The 18,271-nt window shown below is 33.1% G+C and overlaps 1 protein-coding gene across 1 annotated transcript; it reads left to right on the top strand.

Moving 5' to 3' along the window:
• The first annotated feature begins 15,832 nt into the window (after positions 1–15,832).
• On the top strand, positions 15,833–17,741 carry LOC11434143 (uncharacterized). Its single transcript, XM_003590497.4, has 3 exons — positions 15,833–16,725; positions 16,810–17,002; positions 17,097–17,741. The coding sequence occupies exons 1-3, from the start codon at positions 16,324–16,326 to the stop codon at positions 17,555–17,557; spliced, it is 1,056 nt and encodes a 351-aa protein (XP_003590545.2). The 5' UTR covers positions 15,833–16,323; the 3' UTR covers positions 17,558–17,741.
• Positions 17,742–18,271: the final 530 nt, after the last annotated feature.

Raw genomic sequence — 18,271 nt, 5'->3', positions numbered from 1 at the left:
TTTGGAATTTGGGAAAACTACATATATATACATCAAAATAGGCTCCAAAATGAGGAAAAATATGTATTTTTTAAAGTGACAATAATGAGATGATTTGTGGATTAATATTGGGGGTTGTGTAGTTTAAATGGTTTGAGCAAATTGTTGAAGGAGTTGGAGGAGTTAAAAGACTATATGGTGAAGGAGAAAATATAAATTTAAATCTGATTATTAATTTGTTTATAAACCTCTAAAAATAATAATTTGTCTATTAGAAATAACCATTATTGTTACTTTAAAAATACACATTTTTCCCTATTTTGATGTTTAACTATTAATTTGTTTACAAACTCCAAATATTAATCCACAAATCATCCCATTATTGTCACTTTAAAAAATACATATTTTTCCCCATTTTGGAGCCTATTTTGATGTATATATGCATGTAGTTTTCCAAAATTCCAAAATTAATAGTTAGCTTTAATATTTAACTATTAATTGTTGGTTTTTAAGAAAAAAATAATATAAATTTTTAAGTTTGGGGGGCATTTTGCACATAAGTGCAAAACTTCAGGGGGTATTTGCAAAACGTCATGTTCACTAACAGAAAAATTTGACGGAGGGGGTAAATTGACTAACGTTGTGAAATTTCAGGGGGGTAATTGATGAAACTTACAATTTTAGGGGGAAAATTGACTATTTACTCCAAAAAAAATATACTGTGAAAATGAACGCAATTCATTTGTCATGGTATTTACGAGCGTCGAGCGTAAAGACAAGGACCAGTTGCAAAATAAAACGAGCAGCAAAGCAAGGCTAAGCATGGATTTTATATAAAATAGTGAGGGTAGATTTGGAATAAAAAATGATAAGCTTAAATCCTACTTGGAATAGCGTCTGAAAAATAGCTTATAAATTTGGGAAAAAACATTACGCTTATAAGCTATTCGTTGTTCGCTATAAGCTCATTTTTTGGTCTTACCAAACAAACCCATAATTTAATTCATGTAGCCGACTTCACTTAGTGAGATAAAGCTTGGTTGTTGTTGTAAGTTGTAACCAACTATCTTTTGACATAATCAGCTGACAAGAAAATTCTTTTGATATAGCTTTAGTATGGTTAGATGCTTAGAGCCTAGAAATTTAAGCTGATCTACTGTCTTCTTTTTTGTTCTATTTTTTCCTTGGCTTCTGCATGAATTCATTGAAGCAGAAACCTCTATTACTTTAAGTTAGTTAACCCTGCAGTTATGTATATAGCTTTATGCGTCATCTTTGACAGTAGAATCAGACAGTTGTTTGTACATGCAGTTAAAGAGTTGTTCTGTCCATCACCACTTAAGCATTAAATTATTGTAGCAACGATGGTAAACCATTGTACCTTGACTTGCCTGCAAAGGTCAATTGCACCCGCAGTTCTGCTGAGAAAACAATTATGATGCAACCGCAAGCATTTTCTTTTTTATGATATTCCAAAAACTAATTCCGTACAGAGTAGAGCAATTCTTAACCTAAGAACTTGTAACCTTAAAACTAAAACATTAAGAGCATAAAATGGTTCAAATCTTTTCTCCAAGCTACACGAATCCGCCGGTCCTAATTAACCTGCTGCATAACATACAGCCTCCAACCATCAAACATATTTTGAAACAAGTCTTGATTTAGAGTGTTATTTGGACAAATGTCTTATCAGGTGTGTTATTTGAACAACTATTTGTATGATAACTTATGAGACAACCATAGATTTACAAAGTAATGTAGGTATTGACACGAAAACTAAAATAATAGAGAGATAAATAAAAACATAATGTGAGTATGAGAGAAAAAATTGTCGTAAAATGGTTGTACAAATATAATTTCTCATGTCTTACCATGCCCAAACACAGTAACAGATTTAATTGAATAGTTGAAACCAATTGATTTTGATCAAAGCCAATACCAAGATAAAAGTTTTACCTGCTCAAAGAGTTTTTGAAATAATCCCAAGTTTCTTGCTTTCCATATTATTGACCACTTTGCAATCAAACCACAAAGTAAAAATGATTGTTTTCATTATTAAGTCCCAAAAGTTACCAAAATGATTTTTTTCCCATTATTATGCAACAAACCTCAACTTTTTCACACAAGGCCTGTGATCAGGACGGAATTAAAAATAGCAAGTATTTTGCTCCAACAACTTTTCTGACACCAACTAGATTCTTGAAATGCACTTCAACTTGGACAGAATTTCAATTTCCATCTATGACGCAGAAACTCCTACAGCCTCTGAAGTCTGAGTTACTTGTGGTTAACTTGTGGAAAGGTTTTAAGTAAGATTAACTTGTTGTGGTAATTAAGTTCTATTTTTCTGGCTTTGCTTCTCTATTTGGTTTCAATTTCTTTAAATTGCAGTAGCTTAACTTTACTGCTAAATAAAGCGACGAGCACATCATATTATGTTGGTAGAATAAAAAACTTGAATTAAAATAAGAGGAATATTTGATGTCTAACTAGCAAGAAGTTGCAATGATTTTGAAGATATACACCTTATTTCGAGAAGTGAAAAGGACCTTACAATATCTTTACACATGTCATGGTTAAATCTGATATGAGAATCTTGAGCAACAAGTAACAACATCACAAGATGCTGATATTAAAAGAATTAGGCTGCTAAACTGTGTAGATGGAATAAAAGTGCAATGTAAATAAAAGAGATATAATATATAATAAGAGAATTAATGTTCATATCTGATTGATATTCTAATAGTAATAGGGGCATGTGTGTGGTGTTGGCTTACTATCCATGTTGTCATTATAAATCATCAACTTCTTTAGCCTCATTGCAGTACTCTGCAAAATTTCTACAAATAAAAACTCGTAAAGCAATTTTTATAACAAATGATGACAAGAATGCTACAGAAAGCTACACAACTTTTACCACTAACAGACTGCAACCTTTAAGACTCATATATATAACCATGCAAACTCGAATGACAATCTTAGATAGTTAAAAACAAAACAATGATCTTATAGCAAAAAAAATGTTATATTATAAAATTCTACAACAAATAGACTCATATATATAAATGGGGGGCAATCCTCACCTCACAAGCCGGTTTTGTGGGGTTGTGCTAGGCCCAACCACGATTTCTAAGATGACAGTTAATTGATAACCTCAAAATATAATATTCTAGAAAATATCTTATGCCTTTTTAACATGACAGCGACAGTTAACTGCCATTTCTAGTCACTTGTACTGCATTATTCCTTCACCAACTTTCTTCGCTCTTTCATCCCTAATCCAAAAAGTTTAATTTATTTTTGGCAAAAATTGTCTCAAATCATTGAAGAATGATTGCTAGAAGAATTCTACACACATTCGACATAAAGTAACATTTATTGCATCTTTTAACCCGTTTAATTGAACTCCATTGTTGTGAAACCTCATATTGTTGATTTCAGAGTTTCCAAACTTGGTGATAATGAATTAGACATGACACCTACTTTTCCACCGAAGATAGATGAAAAGTTAGATATGTGATGATTGGGTTGTACCTGAGCATGTTGGTGTGGGTGAAGATAGTCACTATGTGGTACGTGATGCACTGATTATAAAGTTAACTGATCATAACAGTGATTATATGTCAATATTTGAAAGTGAGGAATGTTTTCAATATATCTTGAATGATTTGTAACCTCCACCAAATAATAAAATTACATCAAACGAGAAGTGGTTGACGTTATCATATATGAGTCACATTATTGCAACTAGCTATAGTAAAGTTCTGGTTGAGTTGGAAAAACAAAAACCCGATATTTTCTAAAACTTTTTTTTTCCAAATTAGAGGACAACCGCCACTAATACCAAATACCAACATTACGTCTCTTGGCTTAATCCCCAACCACTTTGTTCAAGGATTTTTGAAAGATGGTTGTTCAATACCTCCGTCGTGTACGAAGTGGAAGCTATACATGAAAGAAGAAGCTGAGACATAAGAAGAAGCTTTTTTGGATATTGAAAAAGGTGAGCAACAAGATGATGAATTTTTTGAAGATGAAGAAGATGAATTTTTTGGACAAGATGGAGAATTTGAAGTTATTGAAGAAGATGAAGAAACAATTTTACTAGAAGGGCTTTGACAATTTTTTATTGTCGTTCATACTTTTATGGTTGATAATGCACGAACATATTTTTTTGTGGTCAATAATGCACCGATATTTTTTTTTTGTGTGGCCTATATATCACTAACTTATATAAATATATATCTTTTATGTTTCACGTGGTCTACAAAGCATCAAACATTTATGTGGATAATATTGCACCATATTTTATATAAGTAAATGTCTTTGGTTAATCTACAATTCATTTTATCATTTGTTTCATTTCACTGTAACCTAATATTTTCTCACGTATCTACTTATGGCAAGTGAATCATATCCTAGGATGAGAAAGTTGTAGGTCATTTCCGATACGAAGCTTTCAAGAGGACAATGCTTGAAAGCTAGAACTTCAACATACTAATGGTGTCTCAGAAGTCAGTAGCCTTTCTTCAACGATGCCCTTCTTTCACCATTTTAGATGATGAGTTTGTTCATTCTAGAAAATATGATACATATCAAGATCAATCATAAGCCTCTCCATTGCCACCACATTGGTATGCTAGTTTTCCCATTACACCACCCTATTATTTGACTTTAAGCCATTCAAGCCAATATTTTTAATAATCTCCATTTTTACTAGTCACTCATGCCATTAATTACTCCTACTATTTCAATTTTTTTGAAGCAGCCAAAAACTCCTACTCTTTCAAATGTGATTGGCCCCGAGGATTAATATAAATATGATCAATACCTCCATGTAGTAGTATCTAAGATTGAAGTAAAATTGATAATGCCTCTATTAGATATTGGGAGTCGATTCTCTCTAAACTTCTAACCAACTTTGTTGTCATTGTGATCATATCTGACTTAAAAGATCAGTTGCATATATTTCGCGGAAAGGATACCTAATTTACAATCAATAAATAACTTTTTTTAATCTTAAACTTTGGCTTGTTGAACTTTGATATTCATACTATTGTTTGAATTATGGTCATGATCAGAGTTCATCAAATATGCGCCATTTGGTATTTTTGCAAGGACAATGACATTGTTTGTGACCTTCAAAATCAGCAAAGGATAAGATTATCTAATCCGCACTTATATTATCCTAAAGAAAAAGATTATAACTTATGATGCATAAAAGAACCAGTTGACACAATATTTCTACAATGCTCTGATGCTCTGAACTTTAGAATGATGACTCTTTCTAAAGATTTCATTGTCTGCCACAATCCACCAGCTATAATCAGTTGTAGAATATGCCAATTTCAAACATGACCTAGGCTACACTAGACCAACAGCACCACAAATATTTCAAAAAGGGTCCCTATGCAATCTTACCCAACTTTTTCCAGTCATTGCATAAAGTAAAAAAATGTGGATGCTGTTTCCACTATTTTTTGCTTTACCATTTTAGCTTATCAACTTACACAAGCAACAAGGGTCGAAACTTACCTTAAAAGAAAAGGGCGTAGTCACAATCAAAAATGGATTTAGAAGGAAAAATTATGTTAAAATAACATTAATGTTTATTACTTTTTTCAGTTTATGTATTTCTCGTGCGTCTTATTTTTTTTTTTTTTTTACGAAAATATCATTTGTTTGGATTATATAATCTGAAAGTTTTTTTTTAGATTTTCGAATTATATAATCTGAAATATGTTTATATATAAGCAACAATCAGAAATTCTTCAATTTCAGCAATTTTGAATTTTGTTTTTAAAAACAAAAAAAAGAAAGATAAAATATGTCAAATAAAATAAAAAAATACAACCGAAAAATTCTAGAAATCAATTCATGCTAATGCAATTTTTTTTATAATTTGATTGAGACTATGAAAAATAAAAAATGAATCTAAATGAAGAAACTTTGGATTTTGAGGGAAGGAATCCCGTAAGAAACACGTGTCTACGAGAGTCTTGATCCTTGATTTTTTTTTTCTTTTAATTTTTTGAGTAAGTTTCAGAGCAATGTTATGATGATTAGTATAGTTCTTAGATTAGCTATTCATGTCACAACCAGATTCAGACTTTATACTAATACATTTCATATTATATAACTCGAATATGTTTTTCCCTAAATTCTTGACACAAGAGGAGTTAGAGCAATATGAAAAAAATATCATATATATATAATACGCACATTCAAATAATAATATGCATTCATGTACTGTAAGTGCAGTTCATATGGTTTTTTTTTTATTTTTTTTTTATAACAAATGTTAATGTGTTAATTTTTATGTTAATCTTTCGACCTTCAATTTCTTAATTCTTATCTCAAATCAGTTGAACTATCCCCAACCCTCAAATGACATTTGACATGCTAAAGCGCATATTGAAACTTGCTATATTTCTCTTTTCCGCACTTAGTATGGTGAATTTCGCAATAAGGCCCTTTAACACTAAAAAACAGGACGTGTCGCCAAATTTTTAGTCTATTTTCAGGTTGTTTTCTCAGTCATATGTGGTTATTATTTATTAATAAAAGTATACACCATCACAATTAATTATATATGATCTGAAGTGGACCGAAGAGGTTGATTAAGTTGATTAAACAAGTTGGGCAATACTTCTCCTTTTCGGAGGAGGGGTGGAATATAAATTGTGTACTTTTTAATCAGCATATGTCAATCTATTTATAGTGAAGAAATGATTCAGAGAAAATGATAACATGTTAGTATTTATTAAGGATGATCCCATGCCAAATTTCCTGCATTTTGTATGTCTGTCTGTCCAATGAATTGAGGAGGGAACGTTCCTTTAGAGATCCTTGAAGAATTGAGCTTTGATCCAATCCGGAATAGTTATTAAGCAAATGATTCAAATGGTAACAGTAAGACATTGAAATGGAGTTTATTTTAACAGTGTAAACTAAAAAACTGCACATTAATTTAGCCATTGTACATATATAGGTAGGATTTTTTTTTTTTTTTTTGAGTGATGTCAATTCACAAACCCAGATTTTCAGAGAGAAAAATATTTGTATTCACAAATCCTGGTTTTCACAATCTGTTGGCTATTTTGTTCAGAAAAAAAATAAATCTGTTGGCTATTATACTGTACCACATATTGATGGCACCTTGACCTAAACAAAGCGCTCTGCATGGAGAAACTTTTGCATGGCCATAAGTCATGAATGAACACACCCACAATACAATAGTTAAAAAAAAATGTGTAGAAAAAAAGACAGGTAAATAATGTGCATATTTTAAATAATCAAATTATATTTATTTATAGAGAAATGATATTTGTACAACCACTTTGTGACAATTTCTTGACAACTTTCTCTATCATACTCACATTATGTTTCTATTCTCTTTCTTCCTTTTTCTCTCTCCATTATTTTTGACCAATGAAAAATGAAAAAAAAGAAATTGTCATAAAAGTTGTTTAAAATAATTGTTCAAATATCACTACTCTTATTTATATATATATATATATATATATATATATATATATATAGCTCTAAAGAATGTATTTATAGATGTAGAGTGTCTAAATCTTATGACTACTCAAGTATTTTCTTACAAATTTTACTCTAAAAAGATATTTTCCTTCGAATGATGACAAAGTGCGACTAGAAAGTTGTCAATTGCTTGCTTTAGAGAACTGTGTCGCTTGTTGGTTTGTGTCTTTGGTATCAAAGAAAAAAGCTACTTAATCTGTTCCATATTAAATGAGTTAGTTAACAATGTGTAGACGGTTGATCTGATATATTTTGACTACATTTTTCGATTAATATATTAAAGATAAATAATATCATATAAGATAATAGATTCGTCTCAATGAATATTTTTAAAATATTAAATTTTTATAATTTTTTCTTGTAGATAATTAAAGAAATTAAAGATAAAAAATAACATGTATTGATATTAGATAGAGTCAACTGTGTTACTTAATATGTGACGGAGGGAGTATAAAACATAAATGCTAAAACTCTAATCGTCACAACTTTTCTTTTCCTTGATCTATTAATGAGAGGTGATTTAAGATCAATTTTGACCAAAAATCACAATTTAAAATTGTTTTAATTTCTCTTTTAGTAAAATAAGTTATTTTCACATATTTTAAGTTTTCTTTTTAGTAAAAAAAAAGTTTTCTTTCGTTTGTTTTGGTGATTTCATCATATAACGCGTCTTTGTTTATTTTTATTTTCTGGGTTTGTGCAGTGTTTATTTGATTCAGGTTGAAAGATTAACTTTGATCAAGTGCAACTTCAATCAATAACTTTTGCGTCGTCAACGTTGGAGATTCAAAAACATGAGTATTTCGGTAGCTTTGTAGGCATATGCACTCTGCTGTTTTTATGCTATTAATATGAATATTGTGAGTTTGTAGACATACTCTATCAATCTATCTGAATGAATGAATATTGTTTATTTTTGTAAAAAATAAAAAGAGAAAACAACAAATTATCTATCTTTTTTTGGTGGTGGCCGGGATTCGAACCTCAAACCTTATATATTTTATGCATTGTTCTTGCCAATTGAACTAACCTTACGAGACAACAAATTATCTATCTATATCTATAGTAAAAGCTCAAAATGGCCGCTAAAATTTATAAGAAACAGTACGCTGCTATTTCTTATCTAGAAATTTCTAGGCGTTTTTATTTTTTGGAATCAGTTTCTTAGTCTTTCCTAGGTTATAAACACAAATTATCCAAACACATTTATATGAGATGGTATACGGTTCTTTTCTAACTTAATTAAAGTCTTCAATTTGAATTCACTCTTGAACATGCAACAATATTTAAATTTTTAAGGAGAATTTACCGCATATTTGTGACGCACAAAATTTAAGAGATTGGTCTCCACAGTCGTGCGTAAAGGATATTTGGATTGAAAAAAAAAAACACAAATTGTAATATTATTATTTGAATCTAGTAAGTTTAGAAAATTGCCTTGATTTCTTTTTCTTTTTTTTTAACAAGAAGAAAATTGCATTGATGGATTGTGAGATTGAGAATATATTATATAGACGTGCTTGTTCAAAAAATATTATATAGGCGTGATAATTTGTAAGACATTTATTGTTTTTTTTAAGGCTTAAATGCACTTTTCACCTCTTATGTTTTAAAAAGTTGCGATTTTAGCCCCCTTTTAAAAAAATGGATATTATGATCCCCTAACTTTTGGCCCTCTTTTGATTAGCTGATTTTGAACGAGATTATGACAATTTCTCAGTCTCTGATGGTGTAAACTGGCATGAGGATAGAAGGATGCTGATAAGTGGAGTCCAAACTGGAATGGTGTAACTTTTGGCGCCCCTACAGAAGCAACCACTTATCAGTTTGGACTCCACTTATCATGTCAGTTTGGACACCATGCAAGTTTGGACTCCACTTATCAGCATCCTTCTATCCCCATGTCAGTTTACACCATCAGAGACTGAGAAATTGACATAAAATCAGCTAATCAAAAGAGGGCCAAAAGTTAGGGGGTCAAAATATCCATTTTTTTTAAAGTGGGCCAAAATCGCAATTTTTTAAAACATAGGAGGTGAAAAGTGCATTTATGCCTTTTTTTAAACAATATTATAATGATTACAATAAAGATATTTCTTACATATCTAACAAGTTTTTTTTTTCTTTGAATAAAGTACATATCCAACAAAAAATGTATAAATAATTTTTTTGAAATAATTTATATATAAATATTTTAAATGACTGATGTTTGCATTCTGTTTGATTTTCTAAAAATAATAAAAGGAAAGAATGCAAATTGTTTTGAAAGTGACTCAAATTTGGAGAATCATATAATATTTATAAGTTTTGGCGCCCCTACAGAAGCAACCACTTATCAGTTTGGACTCCAGTTATCATGTCAGTTTGGACACCATGCAAGTTTGGACTCCACTTATCAGCATCCTTCTATCCCCATGTCAGTTTACACCATCAGAGACTGAGAAATTGACATAAAATCAGCTAATCAAAAGAGGGCCAAAAGTTAGGGGGTCAAAATATCCATTTTTTTTAAAGTGGACCAAAATCGCAACTTTTTAAAACATAGGAGGTGAAAAGTGCATTTATGCCTTTTTTTAAACAATATTATAATGATTACAATAAAGATATTTCTTACATATCTAACAAGTTTTTTTTTTCTTTGAATAAAGTACATATCCAACAAAAAATGTATAAATAATTTTTTTGAAATAATTTATATATAAATATTTTAAATGACTGATGTTTGCATTCTGTTTGATTTTCTAAAACTAATAAAAGGAAAGAATGCAAATTGTTTTGAAAGTGACTCAAATTTGGAGAAATTGAGGTTTCTGTAATCTGTCAAAATCGGGGCCCGAATGGAGCTGTCCGGGGCCCGAATTGACACTGGTTTTTTCAGCCTGAAACGCGTGAAAAATCAGCGCCCGAGTGGAGGAATTCGGGGCGCAAATTGTCGCATCAACATATTTCAGAAACATATTTTTTGGGCCAGATTTGTATCAATGTAAACCTTGAGATAAAGGGGGCTGAAACAAGGGTTTAGAAAGGCAACAACAAAACTAGGGTTTGTATAGAGTTTGTATCTTTGGCAACAAACACTAGGGTTTGAGGGTTGATTCACCTTGGAAAACACTATTAGGATTGAGTGATCTCTTGGTTACGGAAAGAGATTGGGACTTTGGGTAGAATTAGGCGGGAGGCTTATTCTTGTAACTCATTGATATCTCTTTTGTAAGGTTACTCATCATTATAGTGAAACGGAAGGCTGCTCTCTCCCCATACTAGGTCAATTTGGACCGAACTGGGTCAACAAATTCTTTTGTGTTCTCTCTTCTTTTCTCTCTCGCTGTTTTCTACTTTTGACTTGTGTTTATAATTGTCCCATACATTTTGTTATGGTTGCTTGAGTATTCCTTGCTCCACACATCAAGTTTGTTATTGGTGTGATTTTTCATTGAATTCGCAACAATTGGCGCCCACCGTGGGGCAAGGGTCAAAGGTTAATCAAGTACCATGGGTTCGAAGTGGGATATTGAGAAGTTTACCGGAGATAACGATTTTGGGTTATGGAAGGTAAAGATGGAAGCGGTTTTAATACAACAAATGTGTGAGAAAACTATGAAGGGTGAAGGTGCGTTACCAATCACCATGTCACGAGCGGAGAAGACCGAGATGGTGGACAAGGTCAGGAGTGCCATTGTCTTGTGCCTCGGGGATGAAGTTTTGAGAGAAGTAGCAAAGGAACCAACCACGACATAGATGTGGGCAAAGTTGGAATCTTTGTCTTTGGCTCATCAACAATTTCTAAAGCAACATATTTACTCATTCAAGATGGTAGAGTCAAAGGCCATCATGGATCTACTTGTGGAGTTCAACAAAATCATTGGTGATTTGGAGAACATTGAGGTGTGTCTTGAGGATGCGGGTGCTCTGATGGTGTGGTATTGTTTGGAGGATGAAGAAGGTGATGTGTCTCATCTTGGGAGTGATTCCTAGTGGAGCGGTGGTCGTCTGGAGAGACGTTAAACACTTAACATCAGCCTGGAGATGCGGTGGTAAGAATACTCATGATCAGTCTGGAGAGGCGGAGGCAACAATACTCATTATCTACCTGTTGAGGTAGAGTTTCAAGGTTGAACACATAATGGGATGTACGCATTTGCTAGTTGAGAGGTTGGAAGCTCAGCTTGAGGTGGAGTTGAACACACCGGTAATAGTACGACTATGGGGGACCTTGGGTGCTATGCTCTAGGTGAGCAAGGGATTTCTTCATGAAGACGGAAGGCATTCCGGAGGTTGAAGAATGTATTGCACGGCTTGCGGGATTACCCTAAAAAAAGGCCAAGGGTGATTGGATGCAAGGTGATCTTCAAGGAAGCGGGAGATGTCCTGTGTTGAAGAGATTATGGTGAATGCTTGTGGAACTACCTAAAATTTCTAGTGTAGTTGGACTGTAAGGACCTTCGAGAAGGCGGAAGACATTCCGAGGGCTGAAGGGGTTATGGTGTGTACTTGTGGATTACCTTAAAAGCCAAGGGTGATTGGGCACAAGTGGATCTTCAAGGAAGCGGGAGATGTCTTGTGTTGAAGAAGTATGGTATAGTCTTGTAGAACTACCTAAAATTCCTAGCGTAGTTGGACTACAAGGATCTTCGAGAATGTGGAAGACATTCCGATGGCTGAAGAGGTTAAGGTGTGTACTTGTGGAACTACCTAAAATTCCTTGAGTAGTTTGGACACAAAGATCTTCAAAAGGGCGGAAGACATTCCGATGGTTAAAGAGGTTAAGGTGTAAACTTGTGGAGCTACTTGGTGTAGTAGAATCAAGAGAAAGAGCAGCATGGTGGTTGATGTTAAATTTGGCATCATCACTAATTTAGAGTCAAGGTGAAGATTGTTGTGAAAGTGACTCAAAATTGAAGAAATTGAGGTTTTTGAAATCTGTCAAAATCGGGGCCGAATGGAGCTGTCTGGGGCCCGAATTGACACTGGTTTTTTCAGCATGGCACGCGTGAAAAATCGGCGCCCGAATGGAGGAATTCGGGGCCCGAATTGTCGCATCAGCATATTTCAAAAACATATTTTTTGGGTCAGATTTGTTCCAATTTTATGGGAGATACTTTTACTATAAATATAAGCATTGTATCAGTGTAAACCTTGAGATAGAGGGGGCTGAAACAAGGGTTTAGAAAGGCAACAACAAAACTAGGGTTTATATAGAGTTTGTCTCTTTGGCATTAAACACTAGGGTTTGAAAGTTGATTCACCTTGGGAAACACTATTAGAATTGAGTCTCTTGGTTACGGGAAGAGATTGAGACTTTGGGTAGAATTAGGCGGGAGACTTATTCTTGTAACCCATTGACATCTCTTTTGTAAGGTTACTCATCATTATAGTGAAAGAGAGGGTGAAACAGAGGGCTGCTCTCTCCTCCAGACTAGGTCAATTTGGACCGAGCTGGGTGAACAAATTCTTTTGTGATATCTCTTCTTTTCTCTCTCGCTGTTTTCTACTTTTGACTTGTGTTTTATAATTATTCCGTACACTTTATTTTAGTTGATTGATTATTCCTTGCTCCACACATCAAGTTTGTTATTGATGTGATTTTTCATCGAATTCGCAACATAAATGAATTGATTTTGTTCATCTTAACCTTTCGATTTTCTGTATCATGGGACTATAATTCAGAGTTCCATTAGGATAAAAAATAGTTTAATTTAGGTATGCCGACGGTAATTTCTATATAAGCAACAATGGAAACTCAATTTCAATAACTTAAAATATGAGCAAATATTGACCAAATTATATTTGATGTAACGATATTATTTTCTTGAGAGATTTAGTTCAACAATTAGATGGTAAAATTTCAATTATCTTTTATACTTATAAACCAAATTGTAATCAAAATACATGAACTTTTTATACTTACTATTAAAAAAAATCAAATGATACTACTAATTAATTGATGGATTAATGTATTTTTTTGTTGGTGGAGGATTAATTTATTTTTTTATTTTATATAAAAAACTAATTAAAAGAAAATCAAATGATACTACTAATTAATTGAAGGATTAATGTATTTTTATTTTTATATAAAAACTAAATACTATAATTAATATTGGAGATTGGAGATGGGGGGAGTGTAGGAGTATATATTTTGAGAAACGTGATAGCTTACGTTATATGGGTGACACAAAGGCATGGGTCATAGCATGTTTTTCCATCCGGAATATTGTGGTTTCTCAAGTATTAGTTTGAGGTCCACCCACAATCGTTAAGGTTAGAATTATGCACTTATCCTATCACGTTTTCCTCGTTCCCAGCCAAATTTATCAAAATATTCTTGCACGAGTTAACTCATATAAGAGTTAAATATGAAAAAATATTCGTTTGAGTTAACTCACGCAAAGATTAACACTAACTTGAGTTAACTCACACAACGTGAGTTAAGTCACGCATAGTTAACACTAATATGAGTAAACTTATAAATGAGCATTTTTAAAAGTTTGATTGAAAATAAGCACAACCTGTTGGAAAAAGAGCCAAAGTCTTAAGGTTATCAGACCATAGACAATAGCGCTCCTCATGTTTGAATCTTCAAATATATCTATTTGGTTTTTTGTTGATATAAATTGATTTTAAATAATTGATTTTAATCAAAAAGTGAGTAAGTTAAATGAATGACCTACATTTTGAATTATTATTATGTAAGAAGGGATTGAACAATAAATTTAATGGTTAAAATCAATTGTAGAAATTAATAGTTATAAATTCTAAGTCTATATAGGTTGATCAACACTTGTAAGCCGTAGATTTTGGAATGTGCTTTTTAATTGTAGATATTAGGTATATTGACCAACTTACTTATATCCTGCTCAATATATACACTTGCAGCCAATGTAGTAGTTTAACTAACACATGAAATATTAACATCTCTTTTTAGTCTTGGACTATCTCTGTCTGTGATCTGGTGAGATAGCCACATATGGTCAGAGGTAAAACATGGTAAAAAACGTGGTTGATGGTTCTTTCATAGAGATATGTTTTTGTTTGTTTATTTCATTAGATGAGAGAAAGTAAATTAGAAAAAGAAATAAGATACAAAGGAATTTGAACACGAGAGAAATGATAAAGAAAAAACAATAGCGTGTGTTTGTTTTTTATCCACAAGAGTATATAGAACATAGTGAGTTGCAAGTAATTTTATGGATTTGCTGAAGGAATTAGAGATTACTAAGTAATTATGCTACCACAATATTAGACTCAATAAAAAATTGTCCCATCAATTTAAAATGTCTAATAAACATGTATTTTGTCAACTTACTAGAGCACATCTACATTTTTACATTGTTAGATCCATCGAATACCAAAAGTGAAAGAATTTAAAATAATAGCGGTTGAATAATGTTAGTCTCTCTGTGTCCATGATCCACTACCAAGAACCAATCCCACCCCCGACAATGTTGAATCGGGATATAATAGCATTGTTGGGCCTTATGGGGAGCCAAAACTGATGTTGATCGATACATTTGAGAAGAAGCAACCACACAAGTGACAATGATATACATCTTCATCCAAAACTTTAAGACTCAAGTATATGAGTTTTTGACTTATTTTTTGTTCAACCTCTACTCTTTTATCTAATACTGGAATCTTTAACTCACAATTGATATATCACAATACTCACTCCCTCAAATACTACAAAATTCTAACTTGTTCTTGACATACTAATTATACATATAATCGAGGCGAACCGAGACGAATTACAATTTATTTGACATGTTAACGGCTCTACTTTGAGACAAAACAGTGCAGCGTTAATAATGCAGGGCCGGTTTAGTCAATACAGTTCCCTCTGAAAAATGTTTGAATGACGCAGATTGCCTGAGACTAGGGGTACATATTTTTCCTAAATTAACCCTAAACTCATTTCCTCCTGGACAGGTTTTTGGCCGAAATTATAGTTTCTGTTGTACTACAGTGAGGGTATTCTCGTCAATACAAAGCCACCCTCAACATCTCACCCAAAAACCGAAAAAAGTTTTGGATTTTCCATCATACCCATGCCCCCATCGTGAATCAATTTTCCAAAGCGTCCGCATCACGAGGCTCTTGCAAAAGGATAAGGTCACTTTCGTCATTTCAAAAATCAACCCAACACCACCGTAACGTGGCATCGTGAGCCGATACCTGAAACTAAAACCCGGTTCAGACCTCAACACGTAACGTACTCAGGTTCTCACGACTCGCCGCGTAGGATTTACACGTGGCAGTTCATACTTACGTCATTGCATTTTCCTCTTTCTCTTTAAATAATCCGCACTTTCTTAACCGCTCCTTATCTATCCTCTCCTCGATCATTGCTTCACGTAATCCATAACTTCACGTAACAAAACAGTCGCCGGAGTCTCGCCGGAAAATTCAGTTATGGAAGCGCCGGCGAGTTTGGATCAATCTCTAAGCTAAAGCGAGTTTACTTTTACTTGGAAGAGTTTACAAGTTATTCCATGTTTAGTTTCACAAGTTAGAGGAAAATTATCATGACTATATATAATAATAGGAAAAGCTAAAAAAGTAGAATAAGATAATCAGAGAAACTTGCTCTGTTTTCAGTGTTTACAGTTTTGGCAGAACATGTTATTCCTTTTCTTTTTGTAACTTTTCCTTTTTTTGTGACTTTTTTTCGTCATCAAAATTTGAAAACGTATGCGGAGAATCGAGAAAAAGTGATTTCGTAGAAGTTTGTAAACTTAAAAGTTTAATCTCGAGATTCGGAAATGGAAGAAATAAATAATAGAAAGTGCTTATTGTGAACTTGTGATGGTTTTTACTATGAAAATTCAACCGATTGATTTTCAGTTAGATGAGGAGAGAACCGGTGTTGAACCGGTTAAGCCGGTTGTTAAGTCACGGCTGAAGCGGCTCATCGAGCGTCAATTCTCCGGTGTTTTGAGAATTTCTGCTCCGGAGAAGACCACCGATGGTGGTTTGGAACCGCATTCATACAAAGAAGCTGGTGATTTCGAACCGAGCTCGATGTGTTTGGCGAAAATGGTGACGAATTACATCGAGGAGAATCATGAGAAACAATCTGTTTTAGCTTCTGTCAAGTGTGGAAGAAGCTGCTGTAACTGCTTCAACAGAAACTGTGAAGATAGCTCCGACGAAGAATCAGACGCGCGTGGCAGCTTCTGCGTTTTTGAAGCATGTGAAATACTCAAGGTAAGTGGTGGTTGTTTAAGCAAAGGAATGTTTGGTGTATAAAATAATCAAAAGTTTCTAAAACGCGTTTTTCATTTTGAACAGGGTTTGATAGTTTGTAGAAGCGTTGTTGAGAGAAATCTTCTAGCAGATACTGCAAAGATCGTTGATAAGAATAAAATCTGTAAACGTAAAGATAGTTTCTGCCGCAAAATCGTTACTGAAAGTTTGTTAGCTCTTGGATACGATGCTTCCGTCTGTAAATCACGTTGGGAAAAATCTCCTTCATGTCCTGCTGGTACTTAATTGAATAATTTCTATATGTAATTTATACTTGAAATATTAGAAATTGTTAATGTTGATTTATATGATATGATTTTGAATTTGAACAGGTGAATATGAATATATAGAAGTTATAATTGGGAATGAACGGTTGATAATTGACATTGATTTCAAATCAGAATTTGAGATTGCTAGATCTACAAAAGCGTACAAGATGATTCTCCAGAATCTTCCTTTCATATTTGTTGGCAAGTGTGATCGTTTACAGAGTATTGTGGCTATTGTATCCGAGGCGGCGAAGCAGAGTTTGAAGAAGAAGGGAATGCCAGTTCCGCCGTGGAGGAGAGTCGAATATGTCAAAGCAAAATGGCTCTCATCTTACACACGAATGAATGTGAATTCACAGAATCAGAAGAAGATTTTGAAGGAAAATTGTGTTACCGAGAGTTCGGGCGAAGAGGAGAAGGTGGTTATCGAATGGAAGCCGCCGGAGTTGAAGCCTAAAGGTTCATTGACTGGGGTTAAGGTTGTGACTGGTTTAGCAGTAGTTTTTGAGGATGATAACCCATAGATAAATTTTGATTGTTTCTAATTTTGGCTTAATTTTTCCCTTTTTAATTTGCTAATATGAGGATTAAGAATCTAATTGTGCTTGTAACATCTCTAATTCTATCCCCTTCTGATTTTTTCTTGAAGTATGGGATGGACTTTTTACTAATATGAAATATAATAAAGTTGAGGTGTAGTTTTTGTAACTTGGTCAATTGTTTTAGCTTTTTCTTTTTCAATTCTTAGCTTGATTTTAATCATTGTGTAGTATATATTATTACACGTAGTTGTGTTCTTAGACAAGGTGTTTTTGCATTTACTTGTTTGAGTCCTTGTTTTTATTCTCTACTTTAAGAAGAAGAAATGTTAGTGGGGGTTGATGCAGAGGTGTTTTTGCATTTACTTGTTTTGGCCTATGCCTTAGCACAAAAGAAAAGAAAAGAAATATTTATGGAATGGTATCTCGTTGTAAAAACCATGAAATCAAACTTGTATCTTATAAGGTAAAAATTAAATCAGATAATTAGTCCGTAAATTTATTAATTTCTAAAGTCTGGTTGGTTTCTTTGCAAAAAAAAAAAGTTTGGTTGGTTGGTTTAAACAAGAGGAGAAAAGGGGAGCATTTTCAGATGAGGTAGCGCATGCCAGTCTTAGAACACCTCTGTTTGATGACTATGGAGGATTCCGTTATCAAATTGCTGTCAAGGAATTCACAAATACGGAGCAGTTACAGGTG

Source organism: Medicago truncatula, chromosome 1 (assembly GCF_003473485.1).
Source record: "Medicago truncatula cultivar Jemalong A17 chromosome 1, MtrunA17r5.0-ANR, whole genome shotgun sequence".
NCBI classification, from domain to species: Eukaryota; Viridiplantae; Streptophyta; class Magnoliopsida; order Fabales; family Fabaceae; genus Medicago; species Medicago truncatula.
The sequence above is the reverse complement of the archived record's forward strand: the minus strand, read 5'-3'. Positions and strand labels throughout refer to the sequence as shown.